Here is a 24,012-nt window from a genome sequence, read left to right as displayed (position 1 = left end):
GTCGATTCCCAGTCAGGTTGACCCCAGACTGTCGAGTCTTCTGGGTTTATTGAGTCAGATTACAAACAGACAAAACCGGACAGATCCAACAAAACAACCTGTTCTCAGTCCATGGAAGCTTTTCCATTTGCTGCTCCAAACAACTTTCTGCGATGCTTGACAAAATTCGTTCTACTGTATATGTCCCACATATCAAGATGGCAGTGAAGTTCAGACAGGCCACGTGTTCGTTCGCTGCAGGTGCGTCTGATTTGGCTCATGTGAGCTCAGAAGTCGTGTACACCTGGCTGAATTAACCACATCAGACTGAGCTGCTTCAGTCATACCCGTGACACGGCTGAAGGTCGGGTTTAGGCCGCAAGATGTTTTATTGCAAGGTCAAGCACCAACATTAGTCAAGATTTCAGTCTGCCAGGTAATCAGCTCGTGCAGTGATGGAAAATGACTGGAGTGGGGATGGGAGACATTTGAAGGTGTCGCCTCAGACTCGGGGACATTTTCGCACCATTTACTAGATTTTGTAAAACAAATGATTAACGATAATCAAGGAATTAATCAGAACGAAGATTAGACGAAGAATATTAAACCAAAGTACGACTGAAGCAGCATTTAACCTCCACTTTGACCTCTGAATCACCAAATTCAAGATCGACATGAACAAACTAGTATCATTAAAGTCCTTCAAAGATTTTTGTCTCTGCTCAGAAGACAGGACTCATTATTGGTGTAAATGTCTTTGGTTAACGTCTTCGTGTTGACTCTGATGGATCCCTGCCTTGATGACAGTTCACGTAAACTCTTCCCTTACTCACTGCTCAATTCATTAGCTTCCTGTCGCGCTGTGCGTCTTAGCTGGTGTCTTTCCTCTGAGTATTAGTTCACGCTGTGGGCGGGAGGGATTGCTTTAGTGTGTTGATATGAGTTGACCTGGAAAGGTCTTACATGCTCTGTCTTAATTCGGCTGTGGTGACATGCGAGCTGTGTTGCGGCCGAGCTCGTGCAGCTGGACGGAGGCGGCGGCGACGGCGGTGGAGGAGGCGGAGGGAGGATTAGAACGGCTCACGCTGCTCTCCTGGGGTTAGGGAGACCGGGCTCGCTGTGATATGAAACGTCCTCGACTCAGGCGGCGCTAATCGGCGCGTATTAATTGTCTTTGCTTAAGGATGTGGTGAACATGTAAAACACATATTAACGAGCGAGAGGAGAGGCGAGGAGGGGAGGACTCTGACTGTCAGATTAATTAGAGGAAGAAGAGGAGGCTCAGGGGCTGAAGGTGCTCCTGCACTGTGTGTTCATGAGCGTTTTAAAGTCTGCACTTCAGGAGGTTCAGCCTGACACCAAACACCAGCGCATGGAGACAGACTGAAACCAGACTGTCAAGGCCACTCGAACAGCTGGTTTCTGTTTTTCAGATCATATTTATTGTGATTTTATGAAACTGCTGTGGTTAATTAATGTTGATCGTCGTAGGCTGGGTTTAATCTGATGCATGACTCAAATGCTGTGGTGTAAGCACTTAAGTGTGAAGCAGGACTGTAAAGGTTCTGGTCCACAGTCCAGTTCAGACTGCTTTCTTACAATCTGCAAATCAACAATTCAAAATGACACGATGAAGGTAAATTAGCAAAGTAAACAAAAAGAGTTTATTATTAATATTAACTAAGTAGAAAATGTCTTTGAAATGTTAACAAAACTAAAAACTAACTAAACTGCGATCATGGGGCACACGAGTAAGAAATCACCTCAAAGTTATGAAAAGATTAAAACGCATTAAGCGAGAGGCAAAACGTCCCTGAAAGCGGCGTGCTGTTTGTCCCATGAGATGTCTTCGTGCCGGTGCTGCGGTCGTCTCTCACGTCTCTGAGCCCGATCCCTCCCGTCAGACGGGGAATAACCCCCATCGATCCGTCTCTTCAGAGCCGCTCCGTCCCCTCTGCTGGCCACACATCCTTTGTCTCCGGCCCGTCCAAGGCTTCGCTATCGGCCCTCACACCAACACGGTCGCATCCCATCCTCTCGCACTCCAAACAATACGCTCATATTGACCCGCCGCCTGCCTTTCTTCTCGTCCTGAAAGGCTCGGGTCCTCCGGTCGCTGCCGTGTTGACGGCTGCCTTTGTGTTCGAGTCATTTAGCCTTTTTACTTGCAGTTAAATGAACACTGAGTCAGTAAATAACAGATTAGGTTGTTCTTGTTCTCTGTATGTGTGTGTGTGTGTGTGTTTGTGATAATGTGTGTGTTCAACGAGCGCTGTATGTTGTTCCCTCACACACACACAGCAGGAGCTTCACACCCGCCAATCAGCCGTTCTTCAACCGGTTTCAAGGTCAAACTCGGCTTACCTGGAGCGCCAGCTGCACAGACGAGATACAGCAGGAAGAAAAGGAGATAAAACAGACCAGATGTGTGTGTCATAAGGACTCTACATGCAGGCTTCCTCCATCTCCTGCCGTCAGCATGACCTGCTTTCATGCACTGTAACATTAAAAGGGCTTTTTTCATCGCCGTCAGCCGACCGCCATCACAACGAGGCGTCTGTGTCCATTCTGCGTGCTTTCATTTACCTTTCAGACTTCAGTGCGAAAGAGATGATCAGATTTCCTGACTGATTCTCTCAGATGTTTTGTGCCGCAGGCTGATCACGACCCCGTTTCATGGTTTAAATGCAGCATTTTGTGGAGTCTCCACTGAAAACGCTGCGGCGCCATCCACGCACAGCAAACACAGAATAAAATTTACGTCTCTGTGATTATTCTCACAGCTGCATCTGCATGTAAATCACAGGTTTCATGCACACGCAGTAATTGTATGTTTCTGTGTACATGCTGGGTGATTGAGGTGATTATTTATGTGGTGCCAGTGGTGGCTCATGGGAAGGATTTCACTGCGGCACAAGCAGCTCGGCCTTCTGTCCACTTTGTCTGCTCAGTTGGCACCGTCCACAATCATTTGGTCAAACTACTGACTGTCTCTAAAGATGACCGACACGAGAGCTCCTCAGAAGCGAAGCCACCACATCTGCATCGCCCCCTGGTGGCTGGCTGCAGTACAGCTCATAAGCCCCTCCCCCTCCTGCACATGTTTCATTCCCTCTTGTTGCAACTTTCCCACATAAAGGCCTGTATTTTCTCGCTCGTCACAGCTGGGTGAGGCGGTGAGAATCAGGTGGGCCTGGCAGTTGCTGGCTCGGGTACTGCTTCTCAAAAGGCAGCCATGTTGATCCTGACACGGTTCCTGTTGTCCTGCTGCTGTGACCTTTAAGGTCTGGTTGTCATTTGGATGACAGCTCACTTCTGCAGCAGCTTTCCCCAGTCTTTCAGCCACGTGTCCTCGGACTGACTCAGGGAGGAGGGGGACGGGATGGGGGAGGCACAGAGGGATGAAGAAGTCCTTTATGTCCTCTCCTTCACCCCCCTCCACCCTCACCTCACTTTCGCCCTCCTCCTCGTCCTTTATCTCGCCGGCTTCACACGATTGATCTCAGACAATCTTGCTGTTACCAGACCCTGCACTCAGCCTCTCTTAATATTTAATGAAGTATCAGGGGCCATCAGGAACTGCTGTCTGAGCTTTTAACGGCACACTTTTTCACTTACTTTTTCTGTGCTCTGACCTTGCAGGCGTTTCCAAAAATTGGTAGGGACGGAAAAGCTTTTACCGTCCTTCACTCTCATTCGTCTGTCATGAATGAACCCCCAAATCAGGACATAAATACCATTCATCCAATTAGAACGCAGCAGACATTGTTATAATTTAATCATCCAAAAATGACTTTATTATTTTTATATTATTATTTTTCTGAAGAGAGGCTTCCGACGGGAGGAAAGTGACTTTTTAAATTCAGGAGTACTACAAAAGCTTCCTCCACATGCACTTGAATTAATTTTGGTTAGCATCTGTGAGGCTCAGCTCAGTTAGATATTTTGTTCCTGGAAAACATCAGTCTTACAGTGCAAAACCTCTGTGCGTTAGGGACTTGTTTTCGTCAATTTGTGGCAATAAATATTGACAATCAATTTGTAAAAAAAATTAGTATTCATTTAATGCGCTAGTGAAAATAAACTGTACTCGGCGTACTGGGAGTCCACGCTGTCTGAGAAACTTTCAGTCCCTCACGTCTGTTTGAAGATAAAACAAATGAAAAGCTTGATTTAGTTTTTGGCTCATTGCAAACTTTACTCAGAGGATTTTGGCCACCGTTTGTCACTGCGTTTGTACCTTTGGCCTTGAGAATTACAGCACAGTCTGGGCTCTAAAACGATAAAAAAGACGCCTCGCCGTGGCTCATTTCCTCCTCTGTCTGCTGTTTGAGTTTTAGAGCCAGAAGAGCATCCTGACCTGATAAATGAAACCTTGTGTGGTTTTACTTCACGGTTTGTCCTGTAACTGCCTTCAGGGGACGTGGAAGCTGCTCTCCACTTTTGTCTTTCTTTCTCTGAAGTGTTGCTTTTATTCAGACGTCATGTCTCATCATCCAGACTTCCTGAAATGTGTCATTTTCGACCTCCAAAGCTACCTGCAAGTCATTCAGTTTCTCATGCCAAACGCTGAGTCGACACCAACTGGCTGCTGCACAGCTGCTGGGTCATGTGAGAGGGCTGAGTGCTCTGGTGAGCTCTTGGGCGTAAATTCAACAAAGTCGATGAGTCTTTTTGAGACCTCGGTTGCAGGCAGACCACCAAAATGTGCTGCATCACGATTCTCCCAAAGCTTTTCTGGTGCACGAAAGCTTGTGATCCAGTAACAACCAGACACGTGGGCTGTGGAAAGACGTTTCAGGAGTGTGTGTGGTGTTTGTAAAAGAACATCTGCTATATAGACAAAAGTATCCAGACACCCCTCTTCATGAGGCTGTTCATCAGGGTTTGGGCTCGGCCCCTGACTTCCAGTAAAGGGAAATCTTAATGCTTCATCATAGCGAGACATTTTGGACAATGCTATGCTTCCAACAGTTTGGGGAAGTCCTTCTCTGTTTCAGCCTGACAAGTGAAGAACACAGCTGAAAATCTCTACTTAGCAGACCCAATGAGGTCATTACAGTTTTCCAAAACAGCTCAGAGCTTCACAGATATTTGAAAATAATACCGGAATACCAACAGACTGGAGTCGCAGGCCCCCAGCACCTCCAGCCTGCCGTTGCTGCTCCATCACCACTTTGGACTGTCAGTCCTGTCCCCAAAAGGGCAAAAACGGAGACAAAAAAACCCTCAAACTGGACTCCTCTCACATCTCTACACGGTGCATTCAGGGGCTGCACGTAATTTTCTAGTGTTGCGATCACACAAGTTAATATATGGACTGGTCTTGTAGTCTCTGCGCTCAGTATCAAGTTAATCCTCCTTCGTCGTGTTCTTTAGTGTTGCTGATATCCCAGTGATTATTGGCTGAGGGTTAGGGGTTAGCATTAAGCCTATTTTCCTTATTCATCAGCTAAAAAAATCAAACGAAATAAAAATCTGTGAAGTATGAACTGAGCTGGGCACACAAAAGAGATCAATGCACCTGCTGAACTGAGCTGCTTAGTGTTTAATCGATCAGTCGATCTACAAATCGATAACCACTTTAACTTTAAACAGCATCTGAACTTGAATTCAAACACATCCAAAAAGCCAGAACCAAACACGAATGTCCGCTGGGACTCGTCCTCTGTGCTGCTCTCCCTGTGTGCTCCTCACTGCTCCTCCTGTGGCCTGAGGCTGAGTCAGGAGGTTAAAGGACACTCTGCTGCTCTTTCTTAATGGACAGCGTGGTGAGATGACCCTGCGACCCGTCCTGCAGGGTCCCCTGAGGTCCACGAACACAATAATGACCAGAAACAGGTGAAGAACTGAGGACGGGGTCATGGCTGCAGGGACGCAGTGTCAGTGCAGAGACCCATCCGTCAAGGCAGGACATCCACTGGGATTGGGATGAACTGGAACGGAGACTGTGAGCCAGGCCTTTTGGTCCAACATCAGTGTGTGACCTCACAAATGCTCTACTGCATGAATGGGCACAAATTCCCACAGAAACACTCCAACATGTTGTGGAAAGCCTTCACAGAAGAGTGGAAGCTGTTAGAGCTGCAAAGCTGTCTGTGTGTTTACAATGAGACGTCATTAAAGTCCCTGTTGGTGTGATGGGCAGCTGGCCCAATACTTTTGTCCGTAGTGTAGTTTTCAGCACAAAGCTGCCTCTCATGTTTTCTGGTCAACTCTGAGACTCCAATCAGATCAGCAGTTTGAGACGTACTCAAACCAACACTGAGATCACATTTCTTCCCCACTTTAGTGTTTCTAAAGTCCAAATATAATATTCTAAATATTCACCCCACAGATTAAAGTGGGTTTGATATGCAACATTTGGCCTGTTTGAGACTGAGAACATATTGAGTGAGGTTTTAAGCTTAAAGTGAGGGTGATTTTCGGCTTATTCTTCACATTGAGGATGATTTCAGACGGGATTACCTCCCAGCTGTAATCTATTCATAGCACCGGGCGACAGCCAGCAGCGTTCACCGCTCTCCTCCGGGGTCAGCGTTTAAATGAGATTACTTTTGGATTACTGTTATCTGTTTGAAACGTGGAAAAACAGCAGGCACTGGGAAAAACGAACCAACAGCGTCTGCATTCAACCCTCAGGGTGCAAATGTTGGACCACAAAGACTTTATTCACAAACTTGTCCTGTTTCTGATTGAAGTCGGCGCCTGAAAACAGAAACATCTCTCACAGGATTCAGACCAAGTGTCTGCTGATGGTCGTCTGTCAAAATGTGTCCAGGCTGGCCTTGAAGGCTCAGGACGAGCATTTTACTGCTGTCCTGAGATTCAGGTCATTTCAGTTCAGGTCGTTACACAACTATTGAAGAAGTTTGAGTTCAGACTGCAGCAGACATAAAAGTCTTGACCTGGAGTGATACGTATTCAGGAAAAATGTCCTGAAAATAAGATTTTTTAGTCGTTTCTCATGATTCCAGCATTAATTTGGCTTGGTTGAGGACGCCCTGCGTGTCGGAGCGGCTCGCAGGGGGACTCTGACCGCAAACCGAGCAGTTTGACACTTGCCAATGAAATTGCCTGGCTGGCTGTGACTGTGCCTCGGGGATGTGTGCAGGTTGACACTCTGGCATTACACAACAACAACTATCTGTCACGTCTGATAAGGTTCTGGAAGCAGGAAAACCATTAGTTTTTAGGGAGCGTTAGCGTCAGTAAAAACACAGACATCATCGCAGCCAAACGTTTCCTAATGGGGCAGGGAAACCGAGAAAGGCCTCTGTGGACTGTGATGGACGTTTAAAGACTGCTGGCTCATGCAGGTGTAATGTGGAATTACTTAACGTTGGACAGACGAACTGTTTTGTTCCGAGACACCTAAAGGTATTTCCTCAATGCTGATGTTAGCCTGTTGGACGAGCTAACATCCTCTCCTCCCCTGACACAAAATTTCATCAAAGCTAAAACTGATAAATTGAAAACAAAAGGGAAACAAGGAGCTAAAGGTCTGAGGAGCTCTGTGGAGCTGCAGAGCTGTTGAGAGTTCTGTTCATGCTGCCCTCTCCTGCAGTTGATGTTCGTCCTCGCGGCCCTCTGGACCGTATGGGCTTGTTCTCCGGGCTTGTAGCGGCTTGTCGTCTTGCATGTGTCGGGTGTCTCCAGGGATGGCCGGCCTTCAGCGGCTACAGTATCACAGACTTTCACTCCTCCCCCTCAGGCTGTTGTTCTCGAGCTGCTGCCTCCCCCTCAGGGATCTGCCGCTTGGACAGTTTCAGGGAATCATCCTCAGCTCGCCTTTCAAGAACAAACACGACCGTCCGCTCTGATTCTTGAGTTTATTTTCATGGCAGTTCTCGTGCTCAGCCCTCATTGTGGTCAGTCAGAAAAACGCTGAAGCGGAAATGTTTTGTTGCCTTCTTTTTAAACCTTTTAGTGTGTCGATTCACGTGCAGGATGACCAGAATATTTGACAAAAACATGAGAATAATGCAGTGTCAGTGCAGAGACCCATCCGTCAAGGCAGGACCTCCACTGGGATTGAGATGAACTGGAACGGAGATTGTGAGCCAGGCCTTTTGGTCCAACATCAGTGTGTGACCTCACAAATGCTCTACTGCATGAATGGGCACAAATTCCCACAGAAACACTCCAACATGTTGTGGAAAGCCTTCACAGAAGAGTGGAAGCTGTTAGAGCTGCAAAGCTGTCTGTGTGTTTACAATGAGACGTCATTAAAGTCCCTGTTGGTGTGATGGGCAGCTGTCCCAATACTTTTGTTCATATAGCATATATCACCAGTGTATTGTGACATGTATTATTTCACCAGATTCTTGTAACTAAACAGCCCTGTTATGTAGTATAATTTTTATATCTTCCTCAGGCACATGATAAAGTAATGCTGAGATTCCCAACATCTGACGAGAAACCAGGAGCTCATATGTAGCATCTCGCCGAGCGAGGATCACATCAGCGATATCAGTAAATCACCCCGAGAAGAATGTAGATGAACTCTGATCGGGTGAGAGAGAACACGAGGAGGCATCGTGCACACTGCACACAGTATGTATCAGTCAGATATGAGTGTCAGCACTCAGTGACCCTGTGCATTCAGGCAACAATCCATCAGAGCTGTTTACCGCCACGCAGGGAGCTGCCGGAGCTCGCCACAATGGCTGCCTTGAGCTTCTCGCTCTGAGGCAGAAAAACAAGACGTTACGCCCATAAGTTGACATTAAAGAGGCGAGCATGCTGCTGAGCTGCAGGCTGAGCTGTGGGGAAATGTCAGGATCACATGTTCAGGAGAAGCTCTGCCTGAGGCCACGACAGAACGCCGAGCAGGAGCACAGAGAAGGTTTGTCAGGGGGTCAGAGGTCGCCGTTATGAAACCACTGCTGTGATGTGAGCCTGCGGTGCTGGGGCAGCGTTTTCCTTCACTCACCTGTGTGTGTGTGTGTGTGTGTGTGTGTATGTGTGTGTGTGTGTGTGTGCGTGCGTGTGTGTGTGTGTGTGTGCGTGCGTGCGTGCGTGTGCGTGTGCGTGTGCGTGCGTGTGCGTGTGTGTTACATGTGACTCTTTTCAAGGCACGTTGTTCTCCTGCATGTTCAGGCCTGGCCCTCAGCGTTTAGGCAGTCGCTCACTTTGACACTTTGGCTGTTTTTCTCCAGAAACACAGAGCTGTAAGTCATCATGGCCTCATTAGGCCTGCGATGTGAGAAAACACTGTCCAGTAATGATGATACTGATTGATTGATTGGTTCATTTGAGTCTCTTCAGTGCGTCTGTTTTCAGCAGGTGGCTGCTGCTGATGACTTTTTAAAGCTTTTGCTGGTCATTGGAAGAGAGGGTGATGATGTTGCGGACTGATCTGAAACATCCCGCTTTAGCAGGGCTCGTGACTTTAGAGAAAGCTTGTATGGACTGTTTGTCACAGGTCCCAGTCCAGTCCAGGTTCTAAAAGAGCTTCATGATGGTTTCCTCTAAAACAGAGGGACTGATCACTGCTGGATAACAGGTGGAGTAAATGTGGTCAGACAATGCACAGAGCTTTGGCTTGTTTTTCTACAGTGTGCTCACACACATCGCAGTGCTATTGTACTCAGCTGTGAGTCATCAGTCCAGGCCGTTCATGTCACGTTAAATTTAAAACGTGATATCTTTCGACGGTCCGTGCTGACTGTGGAATATCTCCATCTAGTCGCGGGCAGATGACCGAGCGCCTGTGAAGCCGGGTTAATCATTCGCTGTCCTCTTCTGTCCCTCGGAGCCTCAGAGCGCATCTCTTCATTTGGCAGAGGAGTGTTTTCTGCAGAGACCGGCGCTGGCAGGAAGTTCAGTCCTGCTGCTCCTCGCCAGCTGCTCCTCTAACGTGTGTTCATACTGCTGTCATCAAACACCAAGAGCAGGTTAAAGAGACGTGGCTTGACTCCATGTGTAACTCTGTACAGTCTGCGCTGTGAATGTGATGGAAGTCCACTCACTGTGCAGGGAGGCAGCTGATAGCTCTGAAATATTGATGCTGGGCGGGCGTCTGCACATCTGGCTGCCTGCCTTCTCTGTCCCGGTCCTTTTCTGCATTAAAAGGTGACACTGGCTCATCATCGTGCCGATGTGACGAGATGAGAAGGTCGGGAGATGAGAGTCGCATGTTAGTGTTGTTTCTTGGCTGTGAGCTTGCATTAGTGGACAGTTTAAATTGAAGTCTTAATCCAGGCCAGGTTCATATTGGATGTTTTGTGCATCACATTTTACATCCAGTGACCTTTCTCTGAACTCTGGAGCTTCGTTAAAAATCAACACTTAACATTTGGATATTCAGGGGGTGGGCGGGTCCCCACACAGCTGAGCTCTTTGGCATTTTGTCCTCCTTTAGTGGCCAAAGTGAACTGAAGCGTGGCGTTCACTGCTGTGAGTGAGTGGGACGTCCGGCGCCACATGGTATGCATTTCCTCATTGAAACAGTGCAGTTTAAAACGCATAAATGCAAGACAAGAATGTGTTGACTGCATGGAGTCAAGGAAGGGAAAAGTTATGACGCACAAATGACTCTGCATCTGACTGTGGAGCATTGACTGTAAAAATAAGATGGATAACATGAGAGCTCCCCCTGGTGGCTGGCTGCAGTACAGCTCACAAACCCCTCCCTCTACGTGTTAGAAGATGGGACACGAGCCAAACTAAAAACTCAGAGTACACGTCAGATAATTTTTTCCCAAAGATGGTTTCTGCCATTTTAGGTGGTTCTTATCACATTGATGACGATTGTGTTCATTTTTCTCATCATTTTGGTTTTAATCGGTTATTTGATGCTTTGAAAAAGGGGCTGAAGTGTCATGATTGACAGCTGAGTGCTGCTCCCGATTGGCTCAGCCAGGGGTGTGTGGGTGGGAACATGATGCTGCAGCTCCACCTCCCGATCGCTACTGCACAGACATGACCAGAACTCCACGGTCCCTCTGTACCTGATAGGCTAAATTTAAATTGTGTTTTTAACATGTAAAACATCCACGATAGGCGAGAATTAAAGAGTCAAAATAGCTCTTAATTTTACGGTAATTTTTGGGACATGGTGTTGAAGGATGCTGCTGTCCCTGGAAATGAAGAAGATGCTAGAGAAGAAAAAGTGTATAAAGAGATGAATAATGATGCCACAGACAAAATGATAAAATGCAGACTTGCTCTGAGATTGCAGTTCTTTCATTCTTTCATAAAAACATCTGTTTCCTTCTTTTCTTTATATTCACTTTTCTTTTTGTCTTGTGCTCAGTTGCATTATTTTGGGTTTCTGGAGAAATTTAGTTGAGGTGTTTATGTTTCACCTTCCTCACCATCTATTTACAGGACTGACTACAAACGTGCCTCTTTATTTTTCCATGTCATGCTGTACGCCACTCGTCACCCTTGAATCAGACTGAAAACATTATGATAATTATTACTATTATTAACCCTGCCTCATTATTTTCCATGTAGCTGTTTGTAAGCTGTGTGTCTTCCTGGCCCACTGCTCTTAATGAGACCTTGTTAAAAACATCCACATCACTGGCATTTTGCTTTAATGAGTGCACCGGCGGTCTCCATGCTGATGGCCTTTATGGCGAGCAGGCGCTGCTCTTTTCCAAAACAACGTAGACGCCGCCACAGCCTCCACAGCTGCTGCAGCTTATGGGGTTTTAATTTTCATCTCCGTGGGAGGAGCAGAGGCCTTCAGGGGGCGACTCAGAAATTGATTCAGTGCTGACGGCGTCCTGGGAGAGGAGATTCACAATAAGACACAATAACATGGCGTAATGTACGGGGAGGCTCCTCAGCCTCAGGGGAGAAGACGGCTTAAGGGAAAGATGCTCCTACACACATGTAGTTATAGAGTCAAATACATCTTTATGATAACATGGAGGGTTTCCTCAAGCAGCAGAGGCCGGCTGAGTTAACGACTGCCTCGACCGCCGTCTGAAGAAATGAAAACAGTGAGTCATATTCCCATACATAATTAAAAAATTCTGAGCTGTCAGGTAACAGCACTGGAGAATATCCCCTGGAGCCTGTAGACTGGATCAGGAGTGAACAGAGGCCCATAGACCACAGCCAGACTTGAGAAAGCCCTCGAATTCGTCCGTTTGCACCATTAAAACACAAACTTGTGTTAAAGAGAGTTCTCTTTTGGCACCAGTTCACAAGACGTCTGTCCACATCCTGCCTCAGTCAGTGTTGGCGTATAAACCTGAAGCATGGAGGTGGTAGGTCAGAAAACAGCAGCACAAATAGCTTTCGGGTTTGTTTTAAAAGATTCTTCTGTTTGGCTCCGAGAACTTATTGCTTTGAGCGTAGCTCCTCATTTAAAGGCCTGAATCAAGCATTTGATGCTTCGCAGCTCTAACCAGCAGACTCCGGGGCAGAGTGGTGCAGGGGCCAGCAGGCACACAGGGGGACGCCCCCTTACAAAATGTCATCCCTCTCTCCACAAAGCATCGAGCCGTCTGGAGCACCAAATCAGAAAATCCCCTCTTCATGCTCTGTTTTGCTCCTCTTGAAATGTGCTGTCGGTGCAGCAGTTTCACTGCAGAGGAAGAGCTTGGCGGAGCTCTTCAGAGCTTTTCTCTCAGCCGCGGAGGACGCCGAACCGTCTGTTTGAGCTTTTTATCAGCTGTGACACGACTCTGCCTCGAGTGAGAGAGCAACAGCACTTTCTCTTCCTGAAAAACAAAATAGAAAAGTGGGAGCAATAAAGGAGGCTTAAAGTCATTTAATCACCATTGCTTTGATCTACAGTGCGCCTCATGCTAATGAGAAAAGCATCTAATCACTGTGTTAGATTTTACAGACTCTGTTTCACTTTGAGACATGCAGAACAAAGGTGGTGAATTACAGCACAGACCTGCCTCGGCACCGATGTAGTTTCTGGGTTTAAAACGAGTCACCAGTGTTGTGTGGATCACCTGAACAGGTCGGTCTCATGATGTCCAGCTCCAGGCTCAGGGCTATTGGCCCCAAACAGTCGGGGGGGTTAATGTGGGTTAACAGATTATGGGGGACACACACAGATATGCTCTCGTCTGAACAGCACAGTCCGTCTGAATATATGGACAAAAGAATGTGGACACCCCTGCTGCTCACTTTTTCTTGGTTTAGGCTCTTTGGTTCTGTAAAGGCTGATGGAAAGCTGAGTTACGTTTCAAAAGAAAAATCAATAGTTTTGATTTTGGGGTGAATTATCCCTTTATTGTTGTGCTTTATAGAGCTGATTTTTTCCAAAGACTGAGACTCCAGAGTTCTGGTCCCAAGACAAGTCAGAAGGTGTCGGTGGACAATCATGACTCATTGATGGACAAATTTATCAGCCACCTGCAGACACGGTTCAGTCTGCTCGCTGTGGGGCCATAAAAAGTGTCCCCAGTGACATCCTGATAGAAACACAGAAACATTAGAGCAGCTGCTCGGAGCCTGTTCAGACCTGTCTGTGGCTGTAATTACTCTCCATACACACCATACTGTGTGTGTGTGAAGGTGGAAGCAGTGAAGGGTTTCCATCTGTGAGACGTGTTGAACTCTCAGCCAACCTGGGTCAAAGCTTGCGTCATGTAAAGCTCCAGCAGGCAGGAGGAAGCCGGCCGGGCTGCAGCGGCGGCGCAGGCGGAGGCGGCGGAGGCGAAATCCCCTCTGCAGCTGAGGAGGACGCTCGTGTTGCAGAGCGTTACATCAGCTCCACTTCCTGATGATTTAACGGGCAAACCGCTCCTCACTTTGCAGCATCACAGCCGATGAAACCTTCGGTCTCACGCAGTCGTCTTTCAGAGGCAGTCATGTTTTTCTGAGTGTGTGGTTTTGAAGCGTTACGGGGCTGCTCTCCCCTTCCTGGTTACTTGAAAATAGTTTGAGAAGCACGTAGGATCTCTTGGGAAAACGAGACTTCTGCTCCTGATGTTTTTTAAATCAGCAGGAGTGAATTTACTCGACTGATTCGCCACAGAAAACCCACCGCTGCACAACCCGAAGCTTCTCCGAGCTGCCACAGTTTGGGTCCAGACGAGCCGCCTCATCACTTTAAACAGAAAACATCATAAATCACTCCAGCAGTTTGCAGTACTTCCCCTCAGTGCTTTTGTCTTCACTTCATGTCCACATCAGCCTGATCTGTTTTGTCAAAAGCCTCAGAAGAGATTGATTAGACTGTTTTTCATGGCAGGGTGTCCCGTCCAGAGTCAAGCCAGAGGTGTGATGCTGCAATCATCTGTGGACAAACGGGGCACTTCATCTGCAGACACATTAAACAGAATGTTGAATTTCATTCCCCCTAAACAAAGCCAAAACATCTGGCCTGCCCCCTGGTGGCCGGCTGCAGTGCGTCTTATAAACCCCTCCCCCTCCATGTTGGCCAATGGGACAAACTCAAAACCTTAAATGTAGCCGGGAACAATCAGGGATTTTCCAGTTTTAACCTGGAGGGCTTGAAAGATAACAGATTAATTGGATTGCAGAGGTTTTGGAGAGTTTCACTTCTTTCCCAATAACATTTTGGTTATTTAGAAGTGAGAAATGTAGTCTGACAAACACAAGAACAAAATCCAAGAGCTCATCAGGAAATCCCTGAGGAACGACTGGAGCCTGGTGGTTTGTCTCTGGAGCGTTGGTAAATCTGTGCTGAGTGAATGAGCTGCTGTTGTTGCTCCTGTGTGAGCTGAACCGAGCTGAACCGATCTCACCCTGTCTGTCTGTCTGTCTGTCTGTCTGCCTGTCTGTGTTTCAGGTAGCGGCTCAGGCTGTGTTGTTCATGTGCATGAACACAGCGGGGATTTTCATCAGCTACCTGTCGGACCGGGCTCAGCGTCAGGCCTTCCTGGAGACGCGGCGCTGCATCGAGGCTCGGCTGCGACTCGAGACAGAGAACCAGAGACAGGTGAGTCCACACGCGAGACTCAAGACGCTGCTCACGCAAGGTCACGGTTTCATTGTCGCTCGCTGGTTTTGATGCAGGTTTTGATGTTCCTGCCATGGTAGCTTTAGGGTCGGCGAACGTCGGTCCGACAACACGTTGGTTACACTACTAAATGGATTACCATGAATTTGTGCACAGACATTCAGGAACCCCAGAAGATGAGGCCTGCAGACTTTGGTGTCCTTTTCTGTAGCGCCACCATGAGGTTAACATTCAGAGTGAAATATCTTTGGACATACTTTGGAACATTTGCTACAGATGTTCAAAATGTCTAAAGGTTTGGTTGGTTCTCTGACTGTTCTGTTCTTTAGTTTTAATTTTGAGGCTCAGCTTCGTGAACTGCTCTCCTCACATTACAGTCGGTTTACTGGTTGCTTTAGCACAATGGATGCTCTCGACTTTTTTCACATCATGACCTCGAGCTGGACTGAAAAAGGCTTTAAAAGTGCAACCTGTGAGAAATGTCCAGAATTTTAGTGAAAGAATAAAAACTAAAAAATAAATGAACTAACATCAACAGAATGTGAAGAAACAACAGTGATGACATAATGTCAGAAACAGCTGTTGTAGTTCTGTTTATGTTTCAAATTATTTTGTTTTCCTAAGCCACGTCTGGTTGCATTAATTCCCTGATTGGTCCAGTCGGGGCTCAAACACGTAGACTGGATTGTTATTGTCTTTCCCACACGGTTTTTCTTCATGGTGCTGCTCATGGCCTTGTTTCGGAGGAGGTGTGTTTTCTCCGGTCTCTGGTCCTGATCGGGTCTGGAAACCTGCAGCTGGACTCTTCTTGTGGTGCGTTTGTACCTCCTGCCGTTTAGCGACGGAGCTCAGTGTGAAGCGAGTCTGATGAAGGAAGCAAAGCGATTGATGGATTTCAGTCGACAGGACCGAATGTTAGCAGCTCAGCTAATGAGCCTGCTGAGATGAGAATAACACGGACGCTGCATCGATCCACTGCTGTCACACAAGCTGTGCATCAGACACACACACACACACGCTCAAATAGGAACAATACACACACACACACACACACACAGCTTTGTTTACGCAGTCGAGTGGACGGCGAGGCTCTGAGAAGCCACAGAAAGCTTTTACGGCGTCGTGTTTCCTGGAAGGGTTCGGCTCTGATGAGCTCGGGGATGGCTGTAATGGAGCGAGACGTGGCCCCGCCCAGAGCAAACCACCTCCATGTGAACCAATCAGGGCCCGGTATTTCTGTCAACATGCTGCAGGGACACAGAGCCATGTTTCTGTCCACGGCACAAGATGGACTCCGTCTCTCTGCGTGTCTTCTCTGTTGTGTGATGTGGAGAGACAAAAACTAAGAGCTGCCGTGACAATGTGAAGAAGATCACTTATAGCACTGACTGTAACCTAACAAGTTGTTGTTGTCAGCTGGAGTGTCTTCACTTGTCTCCACACAGAGAGAAGACAACAGCATCAGTTCAGGGACTCGACCACGACGGGCCAACAGGAAAATCCTGTTTTTAGATTTACTGCTTTTAATACTTGCAGTACATTTTCCTGATTGTACTTACATACTTTTGATCCTACTACTGAAGTAACATTTTCAGTGCAGGACTTTTACTTGTCACAGAGTATTTTCTCAGTGTGGAATCAATACTTTTACTTAAGACAAGACTCTGAATATGAAAGTCATTTTAACAAGAAATTCTTCATCTCGAGAGTCTTGGAAGAATCTGCTCTTGACAGGTTTGGAATAAAATGCTAACAGTTCAGTCCAGAAGCACAGACTGACATTAAACTGGGTCTAAAAACCGCTGGCTTTAAGCTGGAAACCGAGCTGAAGCGACAGCAAAAGCAGGACGAGGGAACACAGTGTTTTCCAGTGAACGGACTGAAGACGAGGACGCAGTCAGCGAGCCGCTGGAGGCCTTCGACTCGCAGCTAAAATCAAGCTGCGCTAATGACTTTCAGAGCTAATCTGACACTGAGTCCGCTGGCTCTCAGCTGTCCAAACCGGAGACAATGTCCAGTGGAGCAAACACACACAGCCCCCGTCAACTGTCCACACTGCAAAAAATGTCCAGCCGAGCAACTCGCTCGCTGCTGTGGCTGGAAAGAATTTTAACAAACAGCAAAACACTCACATGATTAGAGGAGTTTAACTTAGCAACAGCGACTTGAAATGAATTCACTGTGTAATTACTGATATCATCAGTAATTCTTGAGAAAAGCCAAACCGAGGGGTCTTTTACAGCTGTTGTGTGAGGAGAAAAAGACAAAAGTGTTGTTGTATTTTGGAGTAAACTTGTTCAGAGACGTGATGTGAAAATGTGATGTGAATGCAGTTATCAAGTAGAAACACTCGCCATGTTGTGTGTAACAGGTTCACTGTCAGTCACTGTCAAGAAATCTGCAACAAAACAGATGAGGAGTAAACATCCTGAGGGTTTGTGTTGAAGCTTTTTCTTCACCACAAACACGACTGGAAATTCTCCTGAAAATATCTGCTGTCGATGTGCCAACAGTCGCGAGGGCCTGACTGAACAAAGCGAGCTCCTCAGAGGGTCAGACGACTCCGTGAAGGCAGCATTTCTTGCAGTGAGTCTCCAGCACCAGACCCCCGGAGCGCCTGGCTGTGATGCAGCAGCCCGAGTGTTAGCAACGCTCCACTGAAATGTTTGTCTGTCTGGACCTTAATTTGGGAATGCTCCGCTTTCCGGCACAGATAGCAGGTCAACGCACCACAGCAGAGCCGAGCTGAGGGCAGGAGGCAGCGTGCAGGTGCACAAACGCTCCTCCAGCACACTCAGCTGACCCACGCCTTCTGTAACAAACAAATCGAAACAGACAAAGCGAAGCTGCCAACGTAAACCTGTGTCGGACTGAATATGTGACTTTTGGTGTGTGTGCAGGTAGAAGCGGAGGCAGTGAAGGGTCACCTGCGGCGTATGACGAGCGTCACAACACGCTCAGCTGCTGTTTTCTGTTTAAGCCTGCACAGCGGTGGTGTCTTAACGCATCGTGTCAGGAGGGACGCACGCGACTCTCCTGAAGAGCAGCGTTTTATCGCATTTTCTCCCTGAGTTAGACCAGCTGCTTCACCTGTCTGTACGGGACATCCGGGGCGTACCAAACCTCCACCCTGCGGCTGGTGCTGAGGCTGCTTGACACAGCTGAATGTTGACCGGGAAATCAGTAGATAGAAAGAACGATCAGCTGAGCTGTTGTTGGTTGATGAGAATAGACTTCACACGAACCAAAACACTTTTCTGTTCAGCGCAGGTTGGGACCAGATTCCACATGTGGTCCCAGACTGAACTGGTGACTCTGATCCTCAGACTGTGCTGATCTTCTGAGATCTGAGAGCCTCCATGTTTTCCAGTCTGTAGCTTCTCTGCAGCAACATCCAGATTATAGACTTTGTAGTCCACCACAGACTCAGTGGTTTGATGATCCTGAGCTTCAGGTGATGGTTTTACCACTAGGTGTCCTGTTTGCAGCACCACAGACAGAACAGCATTACGCACATCAGCTGTACGAGCATCCGTTTCTATAAGCGCTGGCATAAACCTGCTTGTGCTGATTGTAATAATTACAGTCACACAATTATCAGTTGGTATTTTGTTGATTTTTTAAAATGAATTTAAATGCATTTGTTCACAAACAGCGATTGATTGTCAAGAGTTGTGGCAGAAACAGTCTGAAATGTTTACTCAGTTCAGGATGACATGAAGGACTTTTGTGTGTCATAGACGCTTCACGTTAGCTGGGCAGCTAATTTAGCGCTCTGTTAGCAGAGGGTTAACTACGCAGAACAACAAGCAGGCTGCGTGTCAGGTGTACCTGAGCCCTTTTCTCTCTGTTGTGATAGTTTCTGTCTGATCGACCACAACGGGGTTCTCCTCCATTTTCCTGGTCACCATGGTAACAGGTGAGAAGTCCCACCTAGCATATCATTGGCGGAGCAGCACTGTGTCACCATTCGGAACAGCTGAAGAAACGCTGAGCTACGCTGAGCTTAGCTTAGCTTAGCCTAGCTTAGCGATGTAAAAGTTTAATGTAAAGTGTTACGTTGTTGATTATTGTCTTTTGTTTGTTCTCAGGTTGGCTGCTAAATGATCTGGCTGTTAACTGACCAGCTAAAGCGTTTGCTCAAAATAAATTTGTTAAAAATATAACTGAGTCAGGAAAAACATCTGCAAAGCTCTGAATTAACCCACGTGTATCTCATGTTGTCTGTTATTATATATGAATTGTTGCAAATCAAGGGGCAGATATACTTTAAGAAGTTCAATTTTTAATAATTTCAGCGTATTTATGGTTTAATTTCACAACAAATTAAAGATGTACTGTGGCTTCATTTTTTTACAGTTTGAAGATTGCAAACCTTTAAAATATTAATAAAACATAATGAATCTCCACTGTGGAAACCCTGATCTGATGAGTGCTGTGGTGTTGGCCTGATGTGATCCTCCAGTCCCAGCAGGTGTCCTCCTCAGAGTTCGGTCCCCCACCATCACACGTTTCCTTCGATTCCTCTGTGTGGTCTGCAGATCGCTGGTGTCGCATCCGGACTCCCGAGCAGCACCAGAGTCTGCGTCACTGCACCACATTTGATGAAAACCTGGAACATGTAGCCGTTTTTATGTTGTTTTAGATTCTTTTCAGTTACTGGACGTGTCCTCTCTGTGTGGAGCACCAGAACCCTGCTGGTTTTCTGACAGTTTTTCAGCGTTAGCGGGGTTTCAGGGTAGAGAAACTTGAGTTTTAGTGTGTTCACCATCTGAAAGATGCAGTCGCTTGGCGCCGGTGCAGATCCCCGAGGCCAAAAACTAGTGAGGGACTCTGCTGCGTGGCTCCCACTGCAAATCTGTTTCTGCTTCTGCCAAGTGGCAGCGCGTGAGCACAAAACCACGAGAAAGATTCGGTTTTTTGGAGGCTTTGTAGGATCCTGCTTGAGGAGCTTAAGCTGGCAGAGTCAGACTCATCTTTTAAATCATTTCTTACAGACAGACCTTTATGTAAGTTGTTTTTACAAGATTTTTCACTCATGTTTGCCTGCTTAATGCGCAGTGTTTGACTTTGTGTCTCCATTTAATTCCTGTCTGCTCTTAATCCTTAACTGTACTGTAGGAAACACCCAACATGTGTACTTAAATGTTCATATGTGAAGCTTTTTAAGCTTACAAAGTTCCAATCTGCTGCAAAAACATCTCACATATCTCCATGTGGTACAGTCCATATATAATCACACATACAGTATGGATACTGAGCCATAAAAACCTTTATGTTGGTGAGGTGGAAAAACAAACGCCTTGAAAGAAGCTGATTGATTATTGCTCACATTTGTTTTGCTGTTTCAGAGCACTGATCTCACTCATTTTGCTCCCCCCACAGGAGAGACTGGTGCTATCAGTCCTGCCACGTTTTGTAGTTTTGGAAATGATCAACGACATGACAAATGTAGAGGACGAACACCTCCAGCATCAGTTTCACAGAATCTACATCCACCGCTATGAGAATGTCAGGTGAGGCCAGCGCTTTGGTTGGAATGTTGTGATTCAGTCGTCCTCTGGATGCGGAGACAACAACAGGATGTGACATCACAGCTGCAGTGATTGGCTGCTGATTGGCAGTGTCTCGCGTGTATGTTGATTCACCAGAAATATAAAAAGTGTGCCAGGCTTTGTCAGTCTGCAGGTGATGGACGCACCATCAGAGCTGCTGAACCCAAATGGCTGCAGACACTCACTCGGGTGCAGTACAGCTGCTGCGGTCGAATGCAAATCGAGTAGTAAAAAAATCTATTCCGACCTGCAAACATATGCGCTCGCCAACCACCTGAACCCACTGATCAACTTTGTGTATTGTGTGCAGCTCCACATGATGACATGGTCAGCTGGGCTTCTGCAGGTCCTTAAAAAGTCCAGGGTCCAACAGTGTGAATGATAGGACCTCAGACACCTTTAGGAACATTCGGTGGCAGATTTAAGCCTGTTGAAAATAACCAGTTTGAAACCTGCTGCAAGAAAACGCTCAGATTTGAGTATGAGGGCTTCAGAGTCACATTAGAAGTCCACCAGAAAACGGCTGCCATCACCTGAAGCTGATCTGCTCACATCCTGAGGATCACCACAAAATACATTTCTTTACTTTGCAAAGTTATTCTGGAACTGCAGCTTCTTTCATATCTTCTGTACTGTTTTTTTCCCAGTGTGGATGTGAGGCCTCAAAGTGCTTTCATAATAAAATGCCTTAAAAGGTTTTAAGTTTTAAGTTGTTGAAACTGGCAGAAAACCTCATTTGAATTTAACCAAACTGCTTTCTTTACTTTAATAAAATCCTCCTCTAGTAACGCAGAGCTCAGACAAGTCAGAGCCTGACTTTCCATCAGGCCTCGGGTCGTCAGGTTAGCTTCTCTGAGATCTGAGCGAGGTCACAGCTTAGGTGATCACACGGAGTTTAAGATGCATTAAAGGTTCATTAAAGTGTTTGGATGGTGTGACAGAACTGAGCTGGATATCAAAGTGACATTTCCGTATTTTATTCAGCATTCTTTTCGCAGATGTTAAAGGCTTCACAAACCTCTCCACGACGCTGTCAGCGCAGGAGCTGGTGCGAATGTTGAACGAACTCTTTGCACGCTTCGACCGCCTCGCACACGTAAGTGACTCAGCTTTTGACTCCAGCAGTGTGTGTGTGTGTGTGTGTGTGTGTGTGTGTGTGTGTGTTATTTTATTTAAACTAAAGTGATCGATTCTGTCACGAGGTTTAGAGGACTATAAACTCCCTCAGGCTTTGAAGCTTCTTCTTGGAGCAGTCGAGGTCAGGTCAGGTCAGCTCCAGTCGAGGTTCATGTGGATAAAGAAAAACAATAGAAGAAGAGAGACTTTTCCAGCTCCTGCTGCGCTCGTCTCTGTCCTCAAAGCCTCACATTCTCACCATAAGCTGCGTCTTTAGTCATATTTTTGTAGGACTGAGTGTTATGAACAGACTGAGCTCACAGATGGACCATCAAGTACTCACGCTGAAATGATCCAATAGTTTGTCAGCTTCTTCCAAAACCACCACGGCGAGTCCAAAAACAATTTCTGTGGGCAGAGTCTGATCTGACGGCTCTCTGGCCGGGGTGTGGTTCAAATCAGGCAACGAAAACTGCATGGTGAAGGTCTGGGAAAGGCGTTTAATTCAATTGGACTGACAAAGAAGCGCCGGATTGTTTGATTTTTCATTTGTCTGAGTATACTGAGAGGGTTAAAATGACCTTCAGGAAGGAAGGTCAAGGAAACATTCCAACATGTGGGACGGGTTTTTCCAGAAAAAAGAGAGCTGACAATGTTCTTCTGAAGACATCTGGTGGTTTAAAGACTGCTCAGAACCAGAAGTGTGGACTCGAGTCACGTGACGAGTAACAAATTTGACTTGACAAATTCAACCATGGTGCCTTCAAATGCCCCTCGTACAAACCTCATGAGAAACTCAAGTAAAGAGAAAAGTCTCCAACTTTTACATATGAACATATGGCTTTATTTGTTCCCAGAGGATCATCTAACGAATTTACTGCCTGCTGTGTGTTTCAACATGTTCTGTTGTTGCAGGAGCACCACTGCCTACGAATAAAGATCCTGGGAGACTGTTACTACTGCGTGTCGGGTCTACCTGAGCCCAGACAGGACCACGCCCACTGCTGCGTGGAGATGGGCCTCAGCATGATCAAAACCATCAGGTACAGTCTTCTTCCCAAAGGGTTTTTGCTTTTAGCACTGAACTGTAGTGATGGAGGCTCGGGTTGGTCCAAACCACAGAGTGTATGGGACAGACACGTGGTGTCCTGGGGAAATGTAAGTCACGCTGAAGCTGAACATTCGTGTGGTGTGACAGTCATGACTTTGAGAATCAGTTTTGTGGGTTTTGTGGGTTTTGTGGTACCTTTAAACTGTGTGTTTGTGATGTGAAACGATGTGGGAACAGAAACAGCATTATCGGCTCTGATCTCACAAATTCAGAGCTTTTGTTTTTTCTGAATGCAACCCCCCTCCCCCGCTTCCCTGTCTATTTTTTATTATTTATTTTTTATGCTTTATCATAGGATGGGAAAGCATATTTGAGCAGCTGCCACACTGTTTTGACGACCGTGAAGGACAACAACGTGATTTTGTTCATAACAGCAGTTATGCGCTGAACTTACAATAAGACACAGTCAAAAATGCAGCAAAAGTAGGCCAACTTCTCAAGTGATGTGTGTATATCAGATATCAGGGCATATCAGGAAATGGGCTGGCTGTAGGTGGCCGTGGCAGCCGGCGAGGAAGAGTTTTGACTGTCCCGCATTTGTAAACACGGATACGCTACCAGAGCTGAGGTGTTTTTAATTATGTTTCTATTGCAAGTGTCACCAAGCTGTTTCAGATCATCGTTAGTGTTATTATTATTACTGCAAGTCATGTGAATGATAGTACAGATTAAAAGTGTCCATCACATCCTGTTGGTTTCTAACTTGCTCTTTAACTTGCTGTGTGCAGCAGGCTTAGTGGCGATGGGCTCTTGCCTTCCTCATCAGCCAGCGCCTCTGGCTGCACTTTCTGTTTGCGCTGTAACTGTGGATGTACTGGATTACTGCTGATACTGTGGAAAATGTAAAAGGATTTGCAGAGTACAGTTTCTGGGGTTTATTCTTCGTGCCATCACTGGAGTCACGGTGATTGGAGGAGTTTATGTGTGTGACGTGTTTCAGCGTCAGAGGCTTAACACAGTTTGTATTTATGTTTAACAATCACTGCTTACTGACTCAGTGCATGAAACATGGTACAAGTTTGCTTTTTGGTTTGCAGTTTATTTATTTTTGAAGCAGAAGATCACACACAGTATTTTTGAACTTTTACTTGCACATACACTATATGGAGAAAACAACGGGGTTGGAAGCATAGCATTGTCCAAAATGTCTTGGTATGCTGAAGCATTAAGATTTCCCTTCACTGGAAGTCAGGGGCCGAGCCCAAACCCTGATGAACAGCCCCATGAGGCGGGGTGTCTGGATACTTTTGTCTATACAGTGGATGTTGAATTTGAGAAGCAGGACATGTGTGCTGTTTTCCCTGCAGCTTTAACAAAACAAACGTCTCTCACCCCTGGAGGTGTTG

General features: G+C 46.5%; 1 protein-coding gene across 2 annotated transcripts in view; it reads left to right on the top strand.

Annotated features, from left to right (window-relative positions):
* adcy8 (adenylate cyclase 8 (brain)) overlaps positions 1-24,012 on the top strand; it is a 66,671-nt gene that overhangs the window by 4,519 nt on the left and 38,140 nt on the right. For both annotated transcript variants that reach the window (XM_046407947.1, XM_046407946.1), the window contains exons 2-5: positions 14,714-14,863; positions 20,270-20,400; positions 21,424-21,535; positions 22,471-22,598. In XM_046407947.1, the coding sequence (XP_046263903.1) occupies positions 14,714-14,863; positions 20,270-20,400; positions 21,424-21,535; positions 22,471-22,598 (521 nt within the window). The remainder of the gene's footprint in view (positions 1-14,713; positions 14,864-20,269; positions 20,401-21,423; positions 21,536-22,470; positions 22,599-24,012) is intronic.

Source organism: Scatophagus argus, chromosome 13, assembly GCF_020382885.2.
Source record: "Scatophagus argus isolate fScaArg1 chromosome 13, fScaArg1.pri, whole genome shotgun sequence".
NCBI classification, from domain to species: Eukaryota; Metazoa; Chordata; class Actinopteri; family Scatophagidae; genus Scatophagus; species Scatophagus argus.
This window is presented reverse-complemented; position numbering and strand designations above follow the sequence as displayed.